At 43.0% G+C, this 24798-nt stretch overlaps 1 protein-coding gene across 2 annotated transcripts in view; it reads left to right on the top strand.

Annotated features, from left to right (window-relative positions):
- The window catches only part of DOK6 (docking protein 6), a 409224-nt gene that overhangs the window by 131601 nt on the left and 252825 nt on the right, over positions 1 to 24798 (top strand). For both annotated transcript variants that reach the window (XM_005281485.5, XM_005281486.5), the window contains exon 2: positions 23800 to 23907. In XM_005281485.5, coding sequence (XP_005281542.1) covers positions 23800 to 23907 — 108 coding nt within the window. The remainder of the gene's footprint in view (positions 1 to 23799; positions 23908 to 24798) is intronic.

The raw sequence follows: 24798 nt of genomic DNA, 5'->3' as shown, positions 1-24798 counted from the left end.
AAAACTGGAGCTAATTCAATTTGTTTGATCTAAACACTCTTTTGGACTTTATATTCCAGGGCTATACAGTTCGATTATATGCAGTGGTTCAGGGATTTGGTTACCATAGGAATAGTTGGAAAATTACTGGTAATGACACACTCTGATTTCTGATAACTCTCTAATAGTGAAATAAATCTTATGAATTACAAATAGAGCCTGCAACTGCAGATTCATAAATTACAGTACATTATAAACATTCCAGATTCACGTACAACAGCAATTATAGGATAGCTGGTTGAATTGTCCCTAATCGTCTCTTTAACGCCATACTAATTCCCACTGACTGCAGTCAAGCCTGTGAGGTCTGATCTAATCTGAGATGAAACAGACTGACTGCACCAGATGTTTCTATATTTCTTTCTGTTCCCAGCTGTAAATGCTAGCACGTTTGCGATATGAAAAAAGCACTAAACAAAACCAGAACCTCCAGAAGCTTTGGGATTTGAACTGACACTGGAAAAAGGATCATATCTAAGTGGTGTCTCTAAACTTCTTTGTCACTCTGAATTATGGAATATATTGTCTACTTGGAATGATGAAATTAAGCAAACAGCAACATTAGAGGCAAGAGGCTCAAGGACAATATCTACAAAAAAGAGAATGTTTTAGAAAATTCCACATTGTGACTCAAATATCTCTCTCTTCATTTTGTGTGCCTATCAATGCAAGAGCATTTATAAATTAAAAACACTTAATGATATTTTTGGTGTTTCAATGGGAAGCTATTCAGCCCTTTTTCTATCAAGCTCATTTCACAGTTATCAGTTGTTCCTAAAATTAAAGTATCAAAGGGGTAGCTGTGATAGCCTGGATCTGTAAAAGCAGCAAAGAGTCCTGTGGCACCTTATAGACTAAAAGACATATAGAAGCATGAGCTTTTGTGGACCAATACCCACTTCTTCGGATGCATGTAGTGGAAATTTCCAGAGGCAAGTATAAATATGCAAGCAAGAGTGAGTCAGGCTAGAGATAATGAGGTTAGTTCAATCAGGGAGGATGAGGCCCTCTTCTAGCAGTTGAGGTGTGAACACCAAGGGAGGAGAAACTGCTTTTGTAGTTGGCTATTCACCCACGAAAGCTCATGCTCCTATACGTCTGTTAGTCTATAAGGTGCCAAAGGACTCTTTGCTCCTAAAATTAAAGTTGATACAGTACCTTGGGTTTTTTTTCTCCCTTGCACTTCAAGAAAAGACCTACAGAGATAGGATCTGATTTTCCATTACCCTGCATCATATGCAGTCACTTACACCTGTACAAAATGCTACAATACTGATCTAGTAGTGTTTGACACCCACTTCATGTAGGTGTAAGTAACTGCACAAAGAGTAAGGTAGCAAAGAATCGGGCCTGTAACTTTTCTGCTATTATACTAAACTGTTAGCTGAGAAACAAGCATATCTTCTGGAATGTTCTTGCGTGCAGTCTCACATCACAATCTCTAAACCACTTATTCTTTCCCTCCTTTGGACTGTATTCTGATGCAATTCTAGTAGTCTCTTTGACTAGAGATTGTCTAGTGGCACACAAAACTGCGGCTTCCCTAATAGAATGGGGCTTGCGTACTAAATTGTCATCACCAGGTACAGCTATATTCCCATCCTTGTTACCTCATTCTTACTCCATTAAGTTGGGTGCATGACTGCTAATAAAACATTCTTTACAGAAATTGTACTTTTTTGCTTTACAAAAAGTACAGGGGTCACCCAGTGAAATTAATAGGCAGAAGGTTTAAAATGAACAAAAGGAAGTACTACTTCACACAACATAGAGTCAAGCTATGGAACTCATTGCCAGGGGTTGTTGTGAATGCCAAAAGTATAACTGCTGTCAAAAAAAGAATTAGATAAGTTTATGGAGGATAGGTCCATCTATGGTTATTACCTAGGATGGTCAGGAATGCAGCCTCATGCTCTGGGGATCTCTAAACCTCTGATGGCTAGAAGCTGGGACTGGATGGATGGATCACTTGATAAACTATCATGTTCTGTTGACTCTCTCTGAAACACCTGGTACCGGCCACTGTCAGAAGACAGGGTACTGGACTAGATGAACCGTTGGTCTGATCAAGTATGGCAATTCTTATGTTCTTACATTGTAACTGTAGAAATGAGATTCAAGAAATAAAATCAAGAGTTATCCTCCCAATAGGCAGTTCAAGCAGAAGACCTCATACACTTTGATTTTTTGCTTTTCTTTTTTCTTTTAATGCAGTAATACGTGTTCCTGGACCTATATATATATATAGAAAGGGTAGGAGTGAGGGGGAAGACACACTATGTAAAGGATGACATTTTCTTGAATTTACCTGAAAAGGCAAAGTGAGTATTTATAGAAATAAGCCTGTCACTCTCAAACATGTTATTTCATATGGATCACTAGGTATGCCTTGTAGCTAGCACAGAAGAACATCTGTGTTCGTGGGGAAGAATACTTAATAGGGAGTGAGATAAGTTGTCTAGCTATTTGAGTATTTGGGGGGAGAAGTTTTATTTGTTTTTAAAAAAATGCCTGTTAGGCCAATTTCTGATCATTTGTATTCAATTTTAAGTATAAGATATACTTATTTTTGGATTTTTTTTTTAAACCACTGTAACAGATTTTAGGGAAAGAAATGGAATATCAATTTTGATGTGCTCATTATATTGTGCAGTAACTTTTCTGTCAATACTGGTTTCTATAAGTAAATGCATACAAGATGCATATTTTTTTAAATTGCCATAGACTTGGCAAAACCACTGGCCAGGCAGCTCTCATCTCCTTAGTTTATCAATGGATTTGGACAGCAGATTTAAAAATAATAATAATAAATATTATACCCCCTCAAAATCCTAAGACTCTTTGCTAAAGATTTTGAAAGTGACGCTAAATCTAAATACATGAGGAATCAAAAGGATAAGTTACTATCTTAATTAAGTCATATCATATAACTAATCTACCACTGATAATACAGGGCAAATTGTATCCCCCAGTTGTTGTTTTTTTTACCCACCCAGTGGCTAGAAATTCCTCAAGAATTCCTCCCTCTCTTAAAGAATTATTTCACAGTTTGGTGAGGGCTTCAATGGAGACTCTAGATTCTTCAGATGATGTCCACTGCTAATCAACACCCGCTTCCCCTTTTCTCCCCCCCCCCCCACCTCCCTCCCCACCATCTCTACTCATAGATTCCTTGCTCTGCTGAAAGTCTTCAGAAGGGCCTGGGGAAAAGAAGATGGATGCAATGCTGCAGGAGCAACTAGCACAGCTCCTTTCCTGCTCCATGTATAGATCCACAGTACTTAGTGATGGTCACTACAAAAAGGCATATGATATACAGATGATCTGACACACATTTAATAGCAATATTCATTTTAAAAAAGTCTAAGAATTGTGTAGTAAAAAAGTTGTGTAAAAAGGAAGAAGGCTAATAAGTCAACATCTGCAAAAAGTGTAGTGCTGCACAACTCATTGCTTTACTGCATAATTAACTATAGTGTGTAATTATTAATAAATAACTTTCAAAATACATTTTTTTTAGGAGTACAAATAGTCAGTTTCATCTGATTGCTCTGGCAGAAATACTGGGCTTCAAGAGGAGAATCTTAATTTTCATAAGACAAGCTTGTCCTTTTAAATTTTAGCAAGAAATTTGTTCTTGCTTTTTTTTAATGTGTGCTGCTTTCTGCTTTTCAGAGTATAATGTTTTAATTCATTCCTGGCAAGCATGAATCTTATTCGGTAGTTTCTAGGTTTAGCAATGCAATACAATTTTACATTCCTTAAGAATGCAAGTGGGAGATAAAACAGAACATTCTATAAACATAATATTGTTTCTTTGGGCTGAGGTGTTAGGAGAGAGAGCCAAACTTGACAACTTCCAAATGGAAAAAAAAAAATCAACTAAACCTCAAGCATTGTAACCTAACAACATATCAAGCATTTCCCTTTATTCAGTTCTCATGGTCATTAGTACAACTTCAGTCTGATTACCCACATTGTCTTTTCAGCCCTGAAAAGACATCCTTTCTAGATGTTTGCAGTAAACCTGTGTTGTTTTCCTTGGAGGGAAAGTAGGAGGGAATTTTCTGTCATTTCTCTTCTGTCTAGAAATCCATTACAATCTCTTCTCCACATGCCAGTTTGCTTTTATAAGTAGTGTCTTTTTGGAAATTCTCACCTAGAATTTGCCATAGTAATCCACAAAAAGAAGAACAGGAATACTTGTGGCACCTTAGAGACTAACAAATTTATTAGAGCATAAGCTTTCGTGGACTACAGCCCACTTCTTCGGATGCATATAGAATGGAACATATATTGAGGAGATATATATACACACATACAGAGAGCATAAACAGGTGGGAGTTGTCTTACCAACTCTGAGAGGCCAATTAATTAAGAGAAGAAAAAAAAACAAAAAACTTTTGAAGTGATAATCAAGATAGCCCAGTACAGACAGTTTGATAAGAAGTGTGAGCATACTTACAAGGGGAGATAGAATCAATGTTTGTAATGGCTCAGCCATTCCCAGTCCTTATTCAAACCGGAGTTGATTGTGTCTAGTTTGCATATCAATTCTAGCTCAGCAGTCTCTCGTTGGAGTCTGTTTTTGAAGTTTTTCTGTTGTAATATAGCCACCCACAGGTCTGTCACTGAATGACCAGACAGGTTAAAGTGTTCTCCCACTGGTTTTTGAGTATTTTGATTCCTGATGTCAGATTTGTGTCCATTAATTCTTTTGCGTAGAGACTGTCCGGTTTGGCCAATGTACATGGCAGAGGGGCATTGCTGGCACATGATGGCATATATCACATTGGTAGATGTGCAGGTGAACGAGCCCCTGATGGTATGGCTGATGTGATTAGGTCCTATGATGATGTCACTTGAATAGATATGTGGACAGAGTTGGCATCGGGGTTTGTTACAAGGATAGGTTCCTGGGTTAGTGGTTTTGTTCAGTGATGTGTGGTTGCTGGGGAGTATTTGCTTTAGGTGGGGGGTTGTCTGTAAGCAAGGACAGGTCTGTCTCCCAAGATCTGTGAGAGTAAAGGATCATCTTTCAGGATAGGTTGTAGATCTCTGATGATGCGCTGGAGAGGTTTTAGTTGGGGGCTGAAGGTGACAGCTAGTGGTGTTCTGTTATTTTCTTTGTTGGGCCTGTCTTGTAGGAGGTGACTTCTGGGTACTCGTCTGGCTCTGTCAATCTGTTTTTTCACTTCAGCAGGTGGGTATTGTAGTTTTAAGAATGCTTGATAGAGATCTTGTAGGTGCTTGTCTCTATCCGAGGGATTGTAATCCGGTATCCTGCTTCTGGCAGTGACCTATGCACAGCTTCAAAGTTGTGTGGAAAAAGAAAAGAACCCAAAATGCATCTAGTCAATTGTGCAATGATCTACTACTAGTTATGAAGTATTATGATTAGCTCTGTTTGTTAAGAACTGACAACAGAGCTCAGTGCTGTGCAAGATAGAAACCATTCCCTGCTCCAGAGAGCTTATTCTCTAACAGATACACAGTGGACAAGATGCCCTGGGAACCCTATGGATTGTTTTATTCTTTATATTCAGTATTATTGTTGGCTCACTATCAAGAAAGGATGGGAGAAATTTCCCGACTCCTCCTTCAATGAACTTGAGGGAAAGACTCCCATTCACTTTAGTGGGAATTATGTGGCTCAGAGACTTGGTGATTTGCTTTTCCCCTGTGGCATGTGACTCCTGCATTTGGGGAGGCTGGGCGCAAGTGCTGGAAGCTCCCTAGAAGTAGGAGGGGCACCGGTGCCTAGACTGTGGCCCCGCCCCTGCTCTGCTCTGAGGCCCCACTTGGCCTCCTCCCCTCCAAGGCCCCGCTCCCTCTTGGAAGAGGGGGCAGAGAGGCACAAATGGCAGGCAGGGGCCCTCTGGGGAAGAGGTGGAGTGGGGACAGGAAGAGGTAGAGTGAGGGCGCGGCCTGGGGGGAAGAGGTGGAGCGGGGATGGGAAGAGGCGGAGCAAGCGTGGGGCCTCAGGGGGAAAAGGCGGAGTGGGGACGGTGCCTCGGGGCAGAGCGCAGGTGGGGTCATGGCTTGGATGCCCTTTTCGTGGGCAGTGCTCCAAAGGCGGCAGGCTGTCGTGCATCCAAAGGGAGGTGTGCCGCATCCTGTTTGGGGAGGCTTAGCCTCCCCTGGCCTCTTATATCTGCTGCCCATGCCCTGAGCCATGAGTGATTCATTTATTTGTTATCCTTAGAGTTTTTGTGGTTAAGAGCTGCTTTTAGCTTCCCTTAAATAAAACTTTTTAAAGCAAGTGTTAGATCCTCAGCTGGTGTAAATCATCATGGCTCCGTTGAAGGCAGTAGAGCAGCACTGATTTACTTCAGCTGAGGACCTGACAAAATAATACTTTAGGCGAAGGAAAGGCTATCTCACCTGTCTTTCATCTCCTCTCTTTATTTTTGCCTTAGTGTATTTTAGCATGATGCAGTTGAGGGTGGTGATGATGCCAGCATGGTTAAACCTGAGTTTAATCTGAGTCAGGATTCTGTTTTTAGTTTACATTCAGATTATATGTCACCTAATAGTTCACCTTTTTAAAAAAAAAGTATAGGCTCCCAACCGCTATTGACCTAAATAGTGAACTTCTTCACCTTTAGTGCTTTTAGTGGAACCTCGGTAGGTCTTGAATAATCATTTTAATATCTGAACAGAGTTGTCCCTCACTGAACCTGAGGGGATGGGGGGAAGTAGTTAACCTTTTCAGTAAATGATTACATGTAAATCAGAATATTGTTATCATGATGCATTACTGGGATACATTCAATGGGTTCACTTAGCAAAAATTTCCATCAGGGATGCTTCAGTGGCTGTTTCTGCTCAGCTAATAGGAGCTTGAGTCACTACTTCTCTGTGGAGATGGCTGCTGCTGACAGTTAATTAGAGATTCTCCAAGTTCCCTAAGACTGGTGAGAGTGGCAATCCACTAGATTTAGGACATGTCTACATGTACAGCACTGCAGCAGTGCAGCTGTACTGATGCAGCTGTGCTGCTGCAGCGCATCTGGTGAAGACACTCTATGCTGATGGGAGAGAGCTCTCTAGTCAGCTTAATAAAACCACCTCCATGAGCAGGGCCAGCTCCAGGCACCAGCTTGCCAAGCAGGTGCTTGGGGCGGCCACTCTGGAGAGGGACGGCACGTCCAGCTATTCGGTGGCAATTCGGCGGACGGTCCCTCACTCCCGCTCGGAGCGAAGGACCTCCTGCCGAATTGCTGCCGCAGATCGCCATCGCAGCTTTTTTTTTTTGCGCCACTTGGGGCGGCAAAAACCCTGGAGCCGGCCCTGTCCATGAGCGGCAGAAGCTATGTCAGCAGAAGAAGTTCTCCTGCCAACATAGTGCTGTCCACACTGGCGCTTATGTTGGTGTAACTTATGTCGCTCGGGGATATAAATTCTGCCAATATAAGCTGTAGTGTAGACATAGCCTTAAAAAATCAGATGATATCTATCAGAGAGATTCTTTTCAGTGTTGTCAAAAAGAATTCTCAATGTGTAAACTTACTAGCAAAGCAGAGAGTTGAAAAACTTCTCAATCATCTCCTTGAAATAAAGTGATAAGTGAGTGGTTATTTTGTGGGAGTAGTCTCTTACATAGTAGATACTTGCTCAGGGACTTATGTCAATGAATGGATGCCTGTAAAAATGTGTTGGGTGTTTAAAATACTTTCAGAGTTTCATTATGAAGATATGAACTGACATTAATTCAAGTTATTTCTGGCTCAGTAGCTTTGTAAATGAGTGCAGAAGCACTTACGAACTTCAAAAAAAAGTAAAAAGGGAGTATATAGCTGCAAAATCCACATAGTTCTCATGTATAGCTTGCTATCATTATGTATTATTTTTAGCAGACAAAATATTTTTCCATCTTGTACCTTCCAGAAAATGTATCTACTATATGGATTTTAATAGGGGCTAAAGTTGTGCTGTTGTTTTCCCCTAGCATCTCTTTATTTGACTTTATGTATAACCTTGGTATTGATGAAACCACAGAGCTTACATCAACATGAATAAAAGTGATTCAGTCACTGGCCAAACAAACACTTGCATGTATTATTCAAGTCAGCAACCTTCAATGAACATAAGTAAGTATCAAGAAAGCAGTAAAACAAGCTGTGAAGTTGCTGTATGAAACAGAGGGGAGGCGACAGAGCAGTTCCCAATCCTTTTTCTGCTCAGTTAATGATGCTTAATGTCTCTTTCTTATTATGTAAAGAACTTTTAAAGAACAACTGTAGATGATCAGAAAGACAGTTGAGAGGAGTACTATGGAGTGGTGCTTCTTTCTGCAAAGTTTTTAAAAAATTGTGTTGGGGAATAAAGTTACTTAAATATTGGAACAATCAATTTCTTTTGCTATTAGATGAACTGTTCTGTGTCCCTCTTCACTAATAGAAGTTCCTATTTTGACACCTGATTCTGCCACCTGTACACACATTGAGTAGTACTTACTCATCCAGAGAAGTACTGCACTGTATTAGTGAGGGTTGCTGTCAGAAATAATTCTTTGCTTAGCACAAGTGTGCTTTGCATAGCTGCACAGCATAAAGTGATGAGGGAACCTGAGTGGGGGATACTCGTATCAGATTTGACTGTCCGAATGAAAATCAAATGAATTTGAGAAGAAAAGGGCACTATTTAAAAAATACACTGCTGTCATATAGAAACAACCATGACCATTTCCCTGCTTCAGTGCCGATCGTTTGAGATTTGCATTGGACAGCCTATGATGCCCTTGTAATTATGATACTAAATAGGAGAAGGAAGAGAGTGTCATTTGCTTAAAAAGCATTTTCTGTCAAGCTGCTAACCCCTCTGGAATTTCCACATGGAAAAACTATAATATGCAGTTAGACATAGAGCATATTAGTGCAGTGTTTTGAGTTTTTCTGTGTTTACCTACAATATAAACTACTTATGGCATTTTCCCTAGGCACTGGTGGCTAGATCCAAAAAAGGGACTTCAAACATCACAGTGCCTAATGTTTAGGCACCCTGTCACTTAGTGGAATCCCAAGTCCAGAGCTAGTTGCCCAAGCTCCCTATACAATACATGGAGAGAGTTAGACATTAAGAATGGGATCCATACAAGCCAGCACACTGAGGAGAGAGCCACCTATGCTAAAAGCAGGGACATAAATTCTTACAGGTACACTAAATATTATATAGGCAAAACCACAGGCAGTTATAATATTTCTCCTATTGTTAAACATCTGACACTGAAATCTTTCACAATTGCTACCAAAATTAGTTGTGAACTCCCACAGAATTTCAAAAGCTTTAATTACTAGCCGATGGTATCTAAAACTAGGCCAGGGATAAAATAATATCCAACTTTTCCTGAATAATTAAGTGGGCTTCTGCATGACAATAAGGTGTCTTAGTAAAGAAAGCATTCACTTGATTCATAGAATCATAGAATATGAGGGTTGGAAGGGACCTCAGGAGGTCATCTAGTCCAACCCCCAGCTCAAAGCAGGACCAATTCCCAACTAAATCATCCCAGCCAGGGCATTGTCAAGCCTGACCTTAAAAACCTCTAAGGAAGGAGATTCCACCACCTCCCTAGGTAACCCATTCCAGTGCTTCACCACCCTCCTAGTTAAATATTTTTTCCTAATATCCAACCTAAACCTCTCCCACTGTAACTTGAGACCATTACTCCTTGTTCTGTCATCAGGTATCACTGAGAACAGTCTAGATCAGGGGTAGGCAACCTTTCAGAAGTGGTGTGCCGAGTCTTCATTTATTCACTTTAATTTAAGGTTTCGCATGCCAGTAATACATTTTAACGTTTTTTAGAAGGGGTCTCTCTCTGTGTGTATTATATAACTAAACTATTGTTGTATGTAAAGTAAACAAGCTTTTCAAAATGTTTAAGAAACTTCATTTAAAATTAAATTAAAATGCTGATTTTACGCCGCCAGCCTGCTCAGCCCGCTGGGTGGGGGGTTCAGGGCAGAGGGCTGGGTGTTGGGGGGGACTCGAGGTCAGGGCAGAGGGTTGGGGTGTGTGTGGAGGTGCAGGGCACAAGGCTTGGTGTGGGGGGGTTCAGGGCAGAAAGCTGGCTTGGGGGGGGACTCAAGGTCAGGGCAGAGGGCTGGGGTGTGGGGGGGCTCAGAGCAGAGGGCTGGGTGTTGGGGGGGACTCGAGGTCAGGGCAGAGGGCTGGGGTGTGTGTGGAGGTGCAGGGCACAAGGCTTGGTGTGGGGGGGTTCAGGGCAGAAAGCTGGGTGGGGGGGGGACTCAAGGTCAGGGCAGAGGGCTGGGGTGTGGGGGGGCTCAGGGCACAAGGCTGGGTGTGTGGAGGGGTTCAGGGCAGAGGGTTGGGTGTTGGGGGGGACTCGAGGTCAGGGCAGAGGGCTGGGGTGTGTGGACATGCAGGGCACAAGACTGGGTGTGTGGGGAGGTTCAGGGCAGAGGGCTGGGGTGTGTGTGGAGGTGCAGGGCAGAAGGCTGGGTGTTGGGGGCAACTTGAGGTCAGGGCAGAGGGCGGGGGTGTGTGGGAAGAAACGGGGGAGGAGGAAGCTTGGCTGAGTGGGGCAGGAGGCCGGGAGGCAGAAGCTTGATCCTGTGGCAGCCAAGCTTCCTCCTCCCCCGTTTCTTCCCACAGCGTGGTGCATTCCAGCCCCACCACCACCCCTCCTTCTCCTCCTCTCAGTGGGCAGCAGTGTGCCACTCAGAATCGGCTCGCGTGCCGTAGGTTGCCGACCCCTGGTCTAGATCCATCCTCTTTGGAACCCCCTTTCAGGTAGTTGAAAGCAGCTATCAAATCCCCCCTCATTCTTCTCTTCTGCAGACTAAACAATCCCAGTTCCCTCAGCCTCTCCTCATAAGTCATGTGTTCCAGCCCCCTAATAATTTTTATTGCCCTCCGCTGGACTCTTTCCAATTTTTCCACATCCTTCTTGTAGTGTGGGGCCCAAAACTGGACACAGTACTCCAGATGAGGCCTCACCAATGTCGAATAGAGGGGAATGATCACGTCCCTCGATCTGCTGGCAATGCCCCTACTTATACAGCCCAAAATGCCATTAGCCTTCTTGGCAACAAGGGCACACTGTTGACTCATATCCAGCTTCTTGTCCACTGTAACCCCTAGGTCCTTTTCTGCAGAACTGCTTCCTAGCTATTCGGTCCCTAGTCTGTTACAGTGAATGGGATTCTTCCGTCCTAAGTGCAGGACTCTGCACTTGTCCTGTTGAACTTCATCAGGTTTATTTTGGCCCAATCCTCTAATTTGTCTAGGTCCCTCTGTATCCTATCCCTACCCTCCAGCGTATCTAGCACTCCTCCCAGTTTAGTGTCATCTGCAACTTGCTGAGAGTGCAGTCCACACCATCCTCCAGATCATTAATGAAGATATTGAACAAAACCGGCCCCAGGACCGACCCTTGGGGCACTCCCCTTGAAACTGGCTGCCAACTAAACATAGAGCTGTTGATCACTACCCGTTGAGCCCGACGATCTAGCCAGCTTTCTATCTACCTTATAGTCCATTCATCCAGCCCATACTTCTTTAACTTGCTGGCAAGTATACTGTGGGAGACCGTATCAAAAGCTTTGCTAAAATCAAGGAATAACACATCCACTGCTTTCCCCTCATCCACAGACCCAGTTATTTCCTCATAGAGGCATTAGGTTAGTCAGGCATGACTTGCCCTTGGTGAATCCATGCTGACTGTTCCTGATCACTTTCCTCTAAGTGCTTCAGAATTGATTCCTTGAGGACCTGCTCCATGATTTTTCCAGGGACTGAGGTGAGGCTGACTGGCCTGTAGTTTCCCGGATCCTCCTTCTTCCCTTTTTTAAAGATGGGCACTTCATTAGCCTTTTTCCAGTCATCTGGGACCTCATCCGATCACCATGAGTTTTCAAAGATAATAGCCAATGGCTCTGCAATCACATCCGCCAACTCCTTTAGCACCCTCGGATGCAGCTCATCTGGCCCCATGGACTTGTGCTCGTCCAGTTTTTCTAAATAGTCCCGAACCACTTCTTTCTCCACAGAGGGCTGGTCACTTCCTCCCCATGCTGTGCTGCCCAGTGCAGCAGTCTGGGAGCGGACCTTGTTCATGAAGACAGAGGCAAAAAAAAGCATTAATCTCTGTGCTACTGCAAGTATTATTTTTATTCATTCACGTTTATCTACCCATACCTCTAATGCTTTTACAAATTTTAGGCCCAAACTCTTCTGGTGCAAATGGAGGAAACTCTATTGAAGTAAATGGAATTGCACACATTTACTCCAGCTCTGAATGTATTTTCTTAGAACCTGGTCCAGAAAGTATAAAACTTCAAAATATATAGACATGCTCCATCATGTCTGCTTCTTCCATAAAAATAACCTATGAATTAAGCATCCTCATCCAGCATTTGCATTATTCCAATCCCTCTTCCCCTTTCTAAACAGTTGCAAAAGAGCAAAGGTAAATGTCAACAAATGTTCCCGATAGTCAATATATTCAGGAAATGGCAGATCAAGGTGGATCTGTTTCCACAGCCAAGGACCCTCACATGAAATATCCTGCCACCAGCCATCTCCCTTTTAAACATGAGGACTACTAGTTTCCACTGATCACAAATGTGAAGGTATCACACAAATTGAGATGATCACTCCAATATGCAGATTCCAAACCATTTAGAACATTGTAGGTCAAAATCAACACCTTAAACTAACCATGAACAAATAGGAAGCCAAAGGAGCATAAGGGCTGGTCTACACTAGAAAGTTAGATAGACTCAGCTATGTTGCTTAGAGATGTGAAAAATCCACACGCCTGAGAGATGATGTTAAGCCGACCTAAGTCCCATGTAGACAGTGCTAGGTCTATGTAAGAATCCTTCCATCGACCTAGCTACTGCTTTGCTGGGAAGTGGATTTACTACAGTTACAGGAGAATCCTTCTGTATGAAGCATCACTTACTCTGGCTTCTGAAGTCTGCTCCAGTGAATGTATTTAAAGCATCCCAACGCCTAGCCTCATGCAGAGGCCTAATGAGGGTTTCCTTAAAGATAATTGTTTGCAGTGTTTTGGGTGAACCCAGACAATCCCTATGCTCTCTAATGAACTCACATAGAAAAATAATAAGACAAAAACACCATATTATAGACTCATAGACTCTAAGGTCAGAAGGGACCATTATGATCATCTAGTCTGACCTCCCGCATGATGCGGGCCACAAAAGCTGACCCACCCACTCCTGGAATAATTCTCTCCCTTGACTCAGCTGTTGAAGTCCCCAAATCATGATTTAAAGACTTCAAATTGCAGAGAATCCTCCAGCAAGCCACCCCAGCCCCATGCTGCGGAGGAAGGCGAAAAACCTCCAGGGCCTCTGCCAATCTACCCTGGAGGAAAATTCCTTCCCGACCCCAAATATGGCAATCAGCTGAACCCCGAGCACGCGGGCAAGATTTTCTAGCCAGACCCTCTGGAAAAAGTTCCCAAAATGATCACTTTATATCTGACCTCTCAGTCCTCATCCTAAAAGGAAACCTGAACAACACTTTCAAAAGATGAGGCTGGGAGCTTAAATTCATAAGTTTGCTAGACACTAAAAAACATGGATCAATAAAGACACTGGATTTATTGCTTAGTACAACAATCTCTAACCCACAAACCACCCTTTTCTGTCCTCACTGCAGAAGTGTTAACTGCTCACTTCATCTTGAATGGTCTCTTACAGTATATATTAACTACATATGCAAAACAATCTATTCCACCTTGTATTTAGCTATGACACTGAGTACCTTTCTCAGACTTGAAGAAGACCTCCCTGTAGCTCAAAAGCTTGTCTCTTTCACTAACAGAAATTGGTCCAATACAAGATTTTATCTCATCTACCTTGTCTCTCTTAAGGGTAGTTGTACTGAGACCTTTTGAATGGAAGTATCGGTAGTCTTCACTAATGGGGGCCCATTTTTTTTTCTGAATTTCACCAATTTAGCTCACAAGTTGTAGTGCAAAGCTTCTGCAGCATCTACAAAAACTCAGCAAGTAACATGGTCTGAAATTCAAGCAAAGAAGATGTGAAACTCTGCTTTTTCCCCACAGTGGCAGACAGCTTGGACTAGCTTCCGGTGATTTTCGTCTACAAAGTAATGCAAATTCCTCACAGTGAGGGAAAATTTGACTCCTTATTTAATTGGAGGCCAGCCAAATTAACCACCTGGAACACTTCTGCTGTGCAGGATATAGCTGATGCTTTGGATCCTATCCCACATAACCATGGCATAAGACAGGAAAAAATATTTTGTCATAGTCAGCAGAGTCTACTGCTACTGCTCTTGCTGTCATCTTTTTTGTTTCCTCTGTCTCAGTTTGAGGTCACCTGTAAAGTATCCATGAAGGACAAAACTGATTGAGAGTGTGTTTAAAGTCCACTGTATTGAAAATATAGAACATATGGTGTGGTTTTCTGTAGGTTGAACTGTATTCTCCTTCAGACCCATCTGTCAGAGCACTGATCCCATTAATCTTTAAGGGTAGATCATCAAAATGGGAAGTTTCATCCCAACCCTAAAGTGGAAGAGACAATTGCCCATTTTACCATTACAGGGTGTAAAGAATCTCGGAGAAAAGACTGACCTTGAAAGAAGTGGGATGGATTGAAAAAGCATATAGGCAGAACCTGAGAAGACTCGCATCCCTGCAAGACAGCACTGATGAGATTCTCATTACGAAAGGAGCAAGATATAATGAGCATGTTCTTGCTAAACCAGAAATTTAAACCACTGGAAATCGGGCAGTCATCTGGTTAGCAAACATAAGAGCAAAAAAGCATCAGAGAGCACAGCACTGTTGCATTCAGTGATGTGAAGGGGAAAAAATACTCTATATCTCTGTGTATCCACTTTAACTTGCATATGTGGAGATTTGCCATGTTGTAACATTATAACCGGGAGATTGAACTTGCGGAGGTGATGTTTCAGTGAAATAGCAGTTCCACTGCTGATACATCATTTCAGGAAGTACTGTCTAATGAAGAGGGTACGTGAAGAAATGACATTTCACTACAGGCTATAAAGGGATATGATGGTACGTTGCTTTCCTCATAGGTTAGATAGCTTTCCCATTTTCAGAAGCGCAGTTGTCACTTTCCAACCCTGAACAGAAGAACCAGCAACCTCTCTTGTCTTGTGATAAGAAATATACTTGCAGACCAATTCTTGAAGAGCCAATAATTTCTTCTTTTGCCTTAATGTTTTCTTAACTAAACACAAAATGACACTGTAGTACAATGAGAGGTTTTTAAAAGAGAACATTTGATTTATTGCATGCGTAGCATTCATTTGAGATATTGATTGCATCCCATTGCCATGGTTTTACTACAGTATATTAATTTAAACTTGATTCCTACACTGCAATCATTTTGAATAGCTTCTACAACTGCTTCTACAGCAAACTCCACACTCGCCTGATAGTGTCTGCATTCAGGGCAATTTACTGTTAGATTCACCTGCTAGCAGTTGCACCAATGCCAAATTCAGAGTTAATATAACCTCCCTACTCCTCCTTGATATTCCCCTGTTTATACATCAAAGGATCATATTAGCCCTTTTGGCCACAGCTTTGCACCATGATTCCCACATCCGTTTCAGAGTCACTGCTGCCCAGGATACAAAATATAAATTTGTAAGATATACATATGTATATTAGTTTGTAAATATTCAAGGGTCTTGTTGAACACATGAGTACTTTGTTTTGTTTTCTTTGTTTTCTGTTTCCTCATTGCTTTACCTGCATCCCAGGACCTGCAAAACTTGGCCCATAGTAAAGGGCTAATTCAGTTTAAATATTCTCAGGTGGCTTCTATAAATTTAGGAAATTAAAATCTAACCATGAAATAGAGTGAAGTTCTAGAAAATATAAGGGAAAGATATTTTAAAAACCTTGAAAATATGTACTCTACCTAGAAATTGTTCACACAGTCAGTCAGTGGCAAAATTACATAAACATATAACTCTCATCCTGTCCTCCCTTCCCTTTCCTTTCTCTCATTCATTTACCTGTTACATCTTGTCATAAACTCAGGGTTTGTCTGTGGGGTGGAGGGGAAGAGATGAAGGGTGGAGGGCACACTCAGGAAAATTAATCCAAATTAATTAAATGTGTGAATTTAAAGTGGATTAGTTAAACTGCATTAAACCCTTGTGTGGACACTCTGAGAATTAAAGTAGCCTTAATTCGGTTTAGTTTAATTCACTTTGGAAGTGAATTAACTAAATGAAGGCCACAGGAGTTTAACTAATCCACTTTAAATTCTACCTTTAGTTAATTTTGATCAATTTTCCTGATTGTCCAAGTGAAGATATGCCCAAAAATTGTCAGCTCTTTGGGGCAAGGACTGCCTTTTACTATGTACATGCTCAGTGTCCAGCACCTTGATCTAGGTCAGGGGTAGGCAACCTATGGCACGCGTGCCGAAGGCGGCACGCAAGCTGATTTTCAGTGGCACGCACACTGCCCAGGTCCTGGCTACCGGTCCGGGGGCCTCTGCTTTTTAATTTAATTTAAAATGAAGCTTCTTAAACATTTTAAAAACCTTATTTACTTTACATACAACAATAGTTTAGTTAAATATTATAGACTTATAGAAAGAGACCTTCTAAAAACGTTAAAATGTATTACTGGTACGTGAAACCTTAAATTAGAATGAATAAATAAAGACTCGGCACACCACTTCTGAAAGGTTGCCGACCCCGATCTAGGTTGATAATAGAAATAAGTAATCATAATAACAATGGAAATGTTTTGGAAAGCTATCAAAATTATTAAATGACAAGTCCTTGGCAATATTACTTTTTTATTTTTGCATAATGTGTTTGCCTCTTAAATAGAATAAAAAAAAATAACTGATTTGGAGTTTCATTCATAACCCATTCTGAAGATTTTTTGAAGTTCAGAAGTTGCCTTTGGGAACAGAAATACCAAAATACTGTAACACATTTTTTTACTAATAATTAGCACCTACATGGTTCTTTTTACCCATAGGTATCAAGGATTTTTATATACACTTTTAAATACTGGGGGTTAAATCTTGGCTATGGTGAAGTTAATGGCAATTTTGCCATTGACTTCAGTGGAGCCAGGATTTCACTTTAGATCTATTTAAAACAGAGATGGAGGTGGCCTCCTGATTCGATGGGTACACTAAACTGCTGAGGAGGTGCTGATCACCCACAGCATCACCCTCCTCCCGGGCAATGCAGCCCTAATCCTGGCTTATGTGGGAGGGGAGGCCCTGGAGGGCTGAGGGGTTTGGACAGCAAGCCTGACCCTCACTCACCCCACAGTGGTGGCTCCTATCCCTATACTGTATTTGAATGGGCATGTGTATGTGTTTAACAAAATAGGACTCTCTCATTTATACTTGTAAATGAGGATACAGGAAGGGTCCAATCCTGCTATGTATCAAGGCTCTCTTGAGAGGTAATGAGCATCCTCCACTCTCATTGACTACAATGCTTGGACCCTGGCAGGATCGGATGCAGTCTTCTAGTCACCAGGGATGCGTGCCTATAGGACTCCGTGAATGAGACATTTCTGACCCCATTTTATTTTCAGTAATATGTCATTCGGTCGTGCTTCCAATATGTCGTCCACCTACAGTGCTGACAGGATTTGTCAGGATCCCCAGCAGTACTACAGCTATAATGAAAAAAGGAGGTAGAGGGAGGTTTGACTCTGGTGTTCTTGTTGAGGCGTTCAGTAAACCAAGATGTGTATTTTAAAAAATGGGTTCAAAATGACTGAAGTCGAACTAGGACAATGGGGTGCCTGAAGGGATATTATGGCTTCATATATAAAAAAGTCAAATATGTCTTTTCCATGGAAACTTGGTGGAATGAGAATAATCAGTGGGATGCAGTAATGCCACGATACAAAATATATAGGAATAACAGAGTAGATTGCACTTGTGGGGGAGTTCCACTTTATGGGAAAGAAAGCATAGAGTCAAATAATGTAAAAATTTTCAATGAATCAAACTGTACCATAGAATCTCTATGGATAGAATGTCCATGCTTGAACAATAAGAGGATAGCAGTAAAAATATATGTCCAAACACCTGACCCGGGTGGCGATGGTGATTGTAAAACGCTCAGGCAGAAAGCTCAACAATAATTTGGAGTTTCAGCTATACTCATGCTGACTGGGTATATGTCACCTCATGAAGGAATGCAGAGAGAAAATGTCTAGATACGTTAAATGATTGCTTCTTGGAGCAGCTAGTCCTGGAACACACAAGGGGACAGGCAATTCTGGATTTAGTCCTAAGTGAAAGGCACGATCTGGTCCAAGATGTGAGTATAGATGAACCATTCAGTAATAACGTAATGTAATTAAACGATTCAGTAATAACATAATGTAATTACATTTAGCATCATTGCATGAGGGGAATACCAAAGAAACCCATTGCAGTAGCATTTTACTTCTAAAAGGGGAGCTACACCCAAATGAGGAAGCTAATTAAACAGAAAAGGAACAGACCAATAGTGAAATGACTGAAAACTGCATGGAGACTATGTATAAACACCATAATAGATGCTCAAATATATACCCCAAATAAAAAAAACAAAAAAAAAATGAAACAGAATACCAAAAACATGCCACCGTGGCTAAGCAGCAGAGTAAAAAGGCTATTAGTAGCAAATAGGCATCCTTTCAAAATTGGAAGTCAAGTCTTAGGGTATGTCTACACTACGGGATTAATCAGAATTTACAGAATTCAATTTTTGGCAACCGATTGTATAAAGTCGAGTGCATGCAGCCACACTAAGCACATTAATTCAGCGGTGTGCGTCCATGTACCAAGGCTAGCGTCGACTTCCGGAGCGTTGCACTGTGGGTAGCTATCCCATAGCTATCCCATAGTTCCCGCAGTCTCCCCTGCCCATTGGAATTCTGGGTTGAGATCCCAATGCCTGATGGGGCAAAAAACATTGTCGCTGGTGGTTGTGGGTACAGCCTCACCCCTCCCTCCGTGAAAGCAACGGCAGACAACCGTTTCGCACCTTTTTTCCTGGGTGAACTGTGCAGACTCCATAGCACAGCAAGCATGGAGCCCGCTCAGCTCAAGACAGCAGTCATGAACATTGTAAACACCTCGCGCATTATCGTGCAGTTTATACTGAACCAGGCCCTGATAAACCAGGTGAAGAGGAGGCAGCTACGGCAGCGCGGCGACGAGAGTGATGAGGATATGCACACAGAATTCTCTCAAACCGTGGGCCCCGGCGCTTTGGAGATCATGCTGTTAATGGGGCAGGTTATAGCCGTGGAACGCCGATTCTGGGCCCGGGAAACAAGCACAGACTGGTGGGACTGCATAGTGTTGTAGGTCTGGGATGATTCCCAGTGGCTGCATAACTTTCACAAGCGTAAGGGCACTTTCATGGAACTTGGTGACTTGCTTTCCCCTGCCCTGAAGCACCAGAATACCAAGATGAGAGCAGCCCTCTCAATTGAGAAGCGAGTGGTGATAGCCCTGTGGAAGCTTGCAACGCCAGACAGCTACCGGTCAGTCGGGAATCAATTTGGAGTGGGCAAATCTACTGTGGGGGCTGCTGTGATGCAAGTAGCCAAAGCAATCACTGAACTGCTGCTACCAAAGGTAGTGACTCTGGGAAATGTGCAGGTCATAGTAGATGGCTTTGCTGCAATGGGATTCCCTAACTGTGGTGGGGCGATAGATGGAACCCATATCCCTATCTTGGCACTAGAGCACCAGGGCAGCCAATACGTAAACCGCAAGGGGTACTTTTCAATGGTGCTGCAAGCCCTGGTGGATCACAAGGGACGTTTCACCAACATCAACGTGGGCTGGTCGGGAAGGGTTCATGATGCTCGCGTCTTCAGGAACACGACTGTGTTTAAACGGCTGCAGCAAGGGACTTACTTCCCGGACCAGAAAATAACCGTTGGGGATGTTGAAATGCCAATAGTTATCCTTGGGGACTCAGCCTACCCCTTAATGCCATGGCTCATGAAGCTATACACAGGCAGCCTGGACAGTAGTCAGGAGCTGTTCAACTACAGGCTGAGCAAGTGCAGAATGGTGGTAGAATGTGCTTTTGGACATTTAAAGGGTCACTGGCGCACTTTACTGACTCGCTCAGACCTCAGCCAAACCAATATTCCCATTGTTATTGCTGCTTGCTGTGTGCTCTACAATCTCTGTGAGAATAAGGGGGAGACCTTATGGCAGGGTGGGAGGTTGAGGCAAATCGCCTGGCTGCTGATTACGTGCAGTCAGACACCAGGGCGATTATAAGAGCACACCAGGAAGTACTATGCATCAGAGAAGCTTTGAAAACCAGTTTCATGACTGGCCAGGCTACAGTGTGAAAGTTCTGTTTGTTTCTCCTTGATGAAAACCCATCCCCTTGATTGACTCATTCCCTGTAAGCAACCCACCCTCCCCCTTCGATCACAGCTTGCTTTCAAAGGAAATAAAGTCACTATCGTTTAAAAATCAGGTATTATTTATTAATTGATAATAAAAAGAGGGAGAGAACTGACAAGGTAGCCTGGGTGGGGTTTGGGAGGAGGAGAGGAGGGAAGGAAAAGGCCACTGCAAAAGTTCAAAATAATGACAGCCTTTTGCTTGGGCTGTCCACTGGGGTGGAGTGGCAGGGTGCACGGAGCCTCCCCCTCCCATGTTTTTATACGTCTGGGTGAGGAGGCTATGGAACTTGGGGAGGGGGAATAGCGGTTATACAGGGGCTGCAGCGGCACTCTGTGATCCTGTTGCCGTTCCTGAAGCTCCACCAGACGCCGGAGCATGTCCGTTTGCTCACGCAGCAGCCCCAGCGTTGCATCCTGCCTCCTCTTATCTTCCTGCTGCCACCTCTCATCTCGAGCATCCCTCGTCTCTTTACGTCCGTCCCACCTGTCCTCATGTTCATCCCTCCTGTCCTCACGTTCACTGGCATCTTTCCTGTACTTTGATACCGTGTCCTTCCTCTCATTCAGATGAGCTCTTTCATTGCGGGTCGACTGCATGATTTCCGAGAACATTTCGTCTCATGTGCGTTTTTTTCACCGCCTTATCTGAGATAGCCTTCGGGATGGAGGAGGAAGGCTTGAAAAATTTGCAGCTGTGGGAGGGAGGGAAAAAAGGAAGAGAAGTATTTAAAAAGATACATTTTACAGAACAATGCTTATACTCTTTCACGGTGAACAACACTATTCACATTACATAGCACATGTGATTTCGGTACAAGGTCGCATTTTGCATCTTATATTGAGTGCCTGCGGCTTCGGTGTTAGAGATCACAGACGCAGGTCTGGGCAACAGAATTCGGCTTGCATGCAGCCATGGTAAGCCATTGTCTTTCCGCTTCTGCAACCTTCATAAAAGCAGCGCCCTCCTTTCCCATACCAAGCAAAGCCCGGTGAGTGCTGCAGTTTTCCTGTTAATGTGCAGCAGCAGAAACCAAACTAACCCCCCCACCACCCATCCAATTCTCTGGGATGATCGCTTTACCCCTCCCCCCAGCGCATGGCTGGTATCAGGGAAGATCCCTGCAGAAACCAAACTACCCCCCCATCCAATTCTGTGGGATGATCGCTTTACCCCTCCCCCCACCGCGTGGCTGGTATCAGGGAAGATCCCTGCTAGCCAAATGCAAAAAGCTCAGCGCCAATGCCCCTCCCCCTCCCACCGATTGGCTAACTGCAGGGAAGGATTTCTTTTCAGCCACAGGCAAACAGCCCAGTAGGAACGGCCACCTCTGTCCCCTTAATTAAATTCCCGTATTTCAACCAGGTTACCATGAACGATATCACTCTCCAGAGGATAACACAGCGAGATAAAGAACGGATGTTGCTTGAATGCCAGCAAACACCGGGACCATACGCTGCCAAGCTTTGTCATGCAATGATAACAGATTACGTGCTACTAGGATGGCGTGATCAAGTGTCCTACCATGGAGGACGGAATAAGGCTGCACTGCCCAGAAACCTTGTGGAAAGGCTTTTGGAGTACCTCCAGGAGAGCTTCATGGAGATGTCCCTGGAGGATTTCCGCTCCATCCCCAGACATGTTAACAGACTTTTCCAGTAGCTGTACTGGCCGCGAATGCATCCCAAGTCCTCAGGGCAAATTAATCATTAAAAAACACTTGCTTTTAAACCATGTTTTATATTTACAAAGGTACACTCACCAGAGTTCCCTTCCATGGCTTCATGGTATGGGATAACGCCTTGGGAGAGTTGGGAAGGTACTTCAGTCAGGCTGAGAAAAAGATCCTGGCTGTTGGGGAGAACGGAGTGCTGTGTGCTCTCTGCAAGCTCGTCCTCCTCCTCCTCCTCCTCCTCCTCCTCCTCATCTTCCCTCTCCGCAGAATCCTCAGGCATGGCTGAGAGTACCCCCTCCTCGTAATCCATGGTCAGGAGTGGGGTAGTGGTGGTGGCCCCCCCTAGAATTGCATGCAGCTCAGCGTAGAAGAGGCATGTCTGCGGCTCTGACCCGGAGTGACCGTTTGCCTCCTTTGTTTTCTGATAGGCTTGTCTGAGCTCCTTAACTTTCACACAGCACTGATATGAGTCCCTATTGTGGCCTCTCTCCATCATGCCCTTGGAGATTTTTTCAAATGTGTTGGCATTTCGTCTTTTGGAACGTAGTTCTGCTAGCACAGAATCCTCTCTCCATATAGTGATCAGATCCAGTACCTCCCATATGGTCCATGCTGGTACTCTTTTTCGATTCTCGGACTGCATGGTTACCTGTCCTGATGAGCTCTGAGTGGTCACCTGTGCTCTCCACGCTGGGCAAACAGGAAATGAAATTCAAATGTTCGCAGGTTTTTCCTGTCTACCTGGCCAGTGCATCCGAGTTCAGATCGCTGTCCAAAGCGGTCACAATGGTGCACTGTGGATAGCTCCCGGAGGTCAATACCGTCAAATTTCGTCCATGGATCAATAACTGGAGATAGGAGAAAGGGTCAGAATAATACCATAATGCCAGAATATATATGCATTGTACTGAATACTGTGTGCAGTTCTGGTTGCCCCATCTCAAAAAAGATACATTAGCATCAGAATAGGTGCAGAGGAGGTCAACAAAAATGATTAGCTTCCATTAGAGGAAAGATTCAAAGACTGGGACTGTTCAGCTTGGAAAAGAGACAACTGAGGGGGGATATGATAGAGGTCTATTAAATCATGAATGGTGTGGAGAAAGTGAATAGGGAAATGTTGTTTACCCCTTCACATAACCACAAGAACTAGGGGTCACCCAATGAAATTAATTGGCAGCAAATTTAAAATAAACATAACAAAGTACTTCTTCACATAATGCAGTCAATCCGTGGTTGCCACAAGATATTGTGGTGGCGAAAAGTATAACTGGGTTCAAAAAAGAATTAGATAAGTTCAGGGAAGATAGGCCCATCAATGACTGTTATCCAAGGTGGTCAGGAATGCAATCCCATGGTCTGGGAATCCATAAACCTCCAACTGTCAGAAGCTGGGCCTGGACGAGAGGGGATGGATCACTCAAAATTGCCCTGTTCTGTTCATTCCCTCTGAAGCATCTGGCATGAGCCACTGTCAGAAGACAGGATGCTGGGCTAGATAGACCAGTTGTCTGACCCAGTAAGGGTACTCTTAATGTCTTTAAACTGAGGGCTGTTTTATGGGAATTTCTTCCCATGGATCAGCTGAACCATATAATTTAGGTCTCTAATGTTAATGAGCTTACATAAGAAAGAGAGAATAATAGAGTTCCTTCATTTTGCTTGCAGATTTTCAGGCGATGCTGGTTGGTTTTCAAGAAGGCTTCTAGTAAAGGACCCAGAAGGCTAGAAAAATTTCCAGATGAAAAAGCGGCGTATTTCAGAAATTTTCATAAGGTAGGTCATGCCTTCCCACAAGTGCACATCTACTTGGGCATAAGGTGCTTCTGATATGTAAACTCTGGAAGAAGATAGCATGACCAAGCTGAATGGTGTGATCCTGAGATCACTGAAGTCAATGGTAAAATTCCTATTGATGTCAATGTTGAAGAATCAGGCCTTAACGTTTCTGTCCAGATACGCAAAATAAGTTTATTCTCTTTGATATAAGTATCTGATCTCTACATTAATGTTTGCCTTGAAAAAATGACACTGAATTTATTGAAGTTTTGTACAAGGGTGTTTATGTCAAATATTCAACAATTATAAATTGAACATCAAACCAATTTCAGAAGATGCTAAATGTACCAGTTGTAAGTTCTAGTGAGATCAACACTGTTGGAATATTAAACATAATTTTCATAGAAGATTGCAAGGTTTACAGGGTATGTCACAGTGGGGATTTTTCTTTTTTTTTTTTTGAGAAAAAATCAGCATTATTACTAAGTTGGCAGTCTTGATTGAATGAGCTCCTTATTGCTCTCTATTTGTCACAATCAATTCTGTGGAGGAACCCAAGATATTTGAGGAAGGGCTTTCCCTTCCTTTCACTCCAAATATTGTCATTAACTCGCCAACTGATGTAGCAGTGATGTAATAATAAAATTACATAATACTTTGCATTCATAGATTCATAGATTCTAGGGCTGGAAGGGACCTCGAGAGGTCATCAAGTCCAGTCCCCTGCCCTCATGGCAGGACCAAATACTGTCTAGACTAATCCACATTTCTATAACCATCTTCCATCCAGGGATCCCAAAGGGCAGGGTAAACATTTGGATTTAACCTCACAACAGCTCTATAAATTAGATATTACCTCAAGTTAGACATTAGCTCACAGTTGGTCAA

This window comes from Chrysemys picta, chromosome 2 (genome assembly GCF_011386835.1).
Source record: "Chrysemys picta bellii isolate R12L10 chromosome 2, ASM1138683v2, whole genome shotgun sequence".
Lineage (NCBI taxonomy): Eukaryota > Metazoa > Chordata > Testudines > Emydidae > Chrysemys > Chrysemys picta.
The sequence above is the reverse complement of the archived record's forward strand: the minus strand, read 5'-3'. Positions and strand labels throughout refer to the sequence as shown.